Source organism: Octopus sinensis, unplaced genomic scaffold (genome assembly GCF_006345805.1).
Source record: "Octopus sinensis unplaced genomic scaffold, ASM634580v1 Contig02924, whole genome shotgun sequence".
In the NCBI taxonomy this organism is placed as follows: domain Eukaryota; kingdom Metazoa; phylum Mollusca; class Cephalopoda; order Octopoda; family Octopodidae; genus Octopus; species Octopus sinensis.
In genome coordinates, this window is record NW_021826106.1 from 937 (window position 1) to 4,167 (window position 3,231).

A 3,231-nucleotide genomic window follows, 5' to 3' on the forward strand; every position below is an offset into this window, starting at 1 on the left:
TTATGGATCCATCTTCTCCTGTCTATCATTTTATCTCCAGCGATAAGAAGTTTTGAATACGCTTCTTCACGTGCATCTACGATTGCACTGTCGACATCTTCCGATAATAATTGTTCAATTTCCGACTCCGTTATTGGATTCGGATTTTGAGCACCCATAAACAAGTAGAACGGGACTTTTCCGGTTGTGGAATGTATTGTGTTATTGTAACCATAAACAATGTCTTTGATTATGGTACAATATCGCCCAAAATATCTACGAGAGGCACTTGCTGATGATATCCAACGTTTTATGCTTTGGTTGAACCTTAAAAAATTAAAACCATCAGGCAACCTCTCTACTTTCCCTTGTATCCTGGGCGCTCGTGCTTTACCACGCACATGCTTGATCGAATATTTTTCACAGACTTCGTCAATTAACGAATTACAGAATTCTTTCCCATTGTCTGTTTGGAGGATGATTGGTGGTCCGATGTAATAAAAATATTTTGGAATAGGTTAGCTATTTCTACCGCAGATTTGATAATTCGACAACTACATATTTCGAGAAGGAATCAACGATTACAAGAATCTTTATATTAAATATCTCATCTAAAATACCCAAGAGAATTTATCGTTAATTTCAGAATATCTGCGAAGATCAATGAGATCTGCTATATATCTATCTCTAGCCCTACGACTACCAAAATGATTATAATTATGTTCCGCCTAAGTAATGTTAATTAATCCAATACCTCAATGCATTTAAGCTTCAACTCAATGTCATCCTCTGCGAAAAATCCCAATTTGGTTGAATTCTTAATAAAGAATACATTTCCATTTTCAAAGCATATGTTTTTCGCAAGCTGCTTTAGCCTAAATCGTTGTTTTCTGTTGGGACTGTCGTCTAATGTGTTTCTTCTTGGTTTTCTCTGATTTTTTTGATTTTGTCAAGAATTTCTTTGCTGAGCTTTATAAATTAAAAAGTAGAATATTTCTCTAAAATATTTAACTAATTGTTAATATTGATGTATAGACACGATTGAAACAAAACAAATGTTAACAAATAATTACTTAAAAGACCCTTCAGCCTTCGGAGTCCACTTTACGAGGTCCACTATCTTCCCGATCTATCATCCCAGGGCCCACACTTCCGTCAATTTTAACTCGTTTCGAACCATTCAGAAAAGGAACATGGTAGGCATCCTCGACGAGTCGACGCACCGCGATCTCTCGGTCACCGATCCCGTTAGCTTCCTCGTATTTTTAGAGTACCTCCTCAACCCGGGGTTCATAATCCATTTGCGAAAGACCTCTCCGAAAGTCCAGCACAGTGCTCTCCATCGTACGCTTAAGCACAATTGATTGCATATAAGCAATCAGATGTTCCCTCACTCTGATCGACTCCAAATATTTTTTAAAATATTTAGACACAATGCCATCCCATGTAAGGACAACAGGAATTAAATTCACTTTGGCCTTGTGGATCAGGGATAATTCATTAGCGAGCAATTCATATTTTCTTAACTTTTCAAGTATTACTCGCTGTAAATTATCTTGAGAAGTAACTCCCACATCCACAATCCAAATTACGTTCTCTTTTTTATCATATACCAATAAATCAGGTTTGTTATAACGAACGGTAGAATCAGTCTCGATTCGAGTGTCCACCCGTACCTCAACTCTTTCATTCGATATAACCTCCTGCACCGAATGTGTCTTCAACCTTTTCTGATTCTTCAATCCATAAAGACGACAAAAATGGAGATGCAAACAGCGTACAACTTCATTATGACGTCTCGTGTAGTCAAGATACAGCATACGTTCACATCTAGTGGCCAGATGATCCACTGTTTTCTTCGCCGCTTTACAATGAGGGCACCTTGAGACCAGTTCTTCGCTGAAAAAGAACATATTCCGATCTTGAAGAAAACATGCCAATCCTTCATTGCGCGGTGAGTTATTTCCATTTCCAAGTCATATAGATGAGGACTTGTATGTAGCCATATAGAACAATTCCCGTAGGATCTTTTTCGTCGGAATCCCCACTGCTCCGCTGCAAGTGTACCTGATTCCACTACGAAGTTCGAAAGCCTTGTGAAGACAATCCGTTCCATAATTTTAGAGACGGAGCATATTAGGCTTATTGACCGATAGTTCTCTGCATGGTCCTTCATTTTTCCAGGCTTTGGAATCATACGTCATACTATTTCCAAGAGTCCGGTACGTACCCAAGTCTCCAGTTTGCATTGTATAGTGCGGTCAAATATCGTATGAGAATAATTGAAGCATGTTTGATAACTCAAGTTAGCTCGCAGACTTTTCTGTACCTCACATATAAATTCTGGATTAGAGATAAACTTCATAAAGTCTGGGATCAATGTTGATTCTTTATACACAAAAATCGATTTTTTGATAGGGATGAAAAATATCGATACAGTGAACCCTTGCAAATTGGCCATTTTTGGTAAATAAAAATTTTAGAGCCAATTCGAAAAAAAATCAATAATCAAAAAATAAAATAAACACGTTTAATTTAAATAGCTTATCTGGCAACATTGTCCTCGTACAACTGCTAAAAGATAATCAAGTAACCTCGTGAATCAGAATGAGAATTGATGTTTTTAGTATAGAAGCACACTATCTATCTGATTTTTTTTCAAAGTTTATTATAATGAGGAGACAATGACAATAATTTGAAACAGTGTAATTTGAATGCAAATAACTAAAATTATAATTTTATTTTTTTTAAAATTTCAAGATTTTATTTAATTCCTAAAATACGTATTATATGACGTTGTAGTTTGTCATTACTTTTTGTGGTTGATGTATTTTATATTTTTCTGTGATGAATTGTTTTACTTGTTATTTATGGTTTTTTTTCATTATTTCTATGTTTATTGGTTCCTTGATCCTTTAATTTTATAATTAATTATTGGTTTGAAGAATCATGTATTTTAATCATTCTATAAACTATTAATAATGACTGAAACATTTTATTGGTTTCTCCCATTTTTATATTTTCTATATCTAAAAAATATTTATTTTATATTTTTCTGTGATGAATAGTTTTTACTTGTTATTTATGGTTTTTTTCATTATTTCTATGTTTATTGGTTCCTTGATCCTTTAATTTTATATTAATTATGGTTTGAAGAATCATGTATTTTAATCATTCTATAAACATTATTAATAATGACTGAAGCATTTTAATGATTTCTCACATTTTTATACATTTTCTATATCTAAAAAA

The 3,231-nt window shown here is 33.9% G+C and overlaps 1 protein-coding gene across 1 annotated transcript; it reads right to left on the reverse strand.

The window, feature by feature from the left end:
- Positions 1-1,244: 1,244 nt before the first annotated feature.
- Positions 1,245-1,892, reverse strand: LOC115227388. The gene has a single exon (XM_029798238.1). The coding sequence runs from the start codon at positions 1,890-1,892 to the stop codon at positions 1,245-1,247; it is 648 nt and encodes a 215-aa protein (XP_029654098.1).
- Between the last annotated feature and the right edge of the window lie 1,339 nt (positions 1,893-3,231).

Bases quoted from the DNA above. Each gene is read 5' to 3' on its own strand.
- LOC115227388 (XM_029798238.1), bottom strand. From the start codon at position 1,892: ATGTTCTTTTTCAGCGAAGAACTGGTCTCAAGGTGCCCTCATTGTAAA.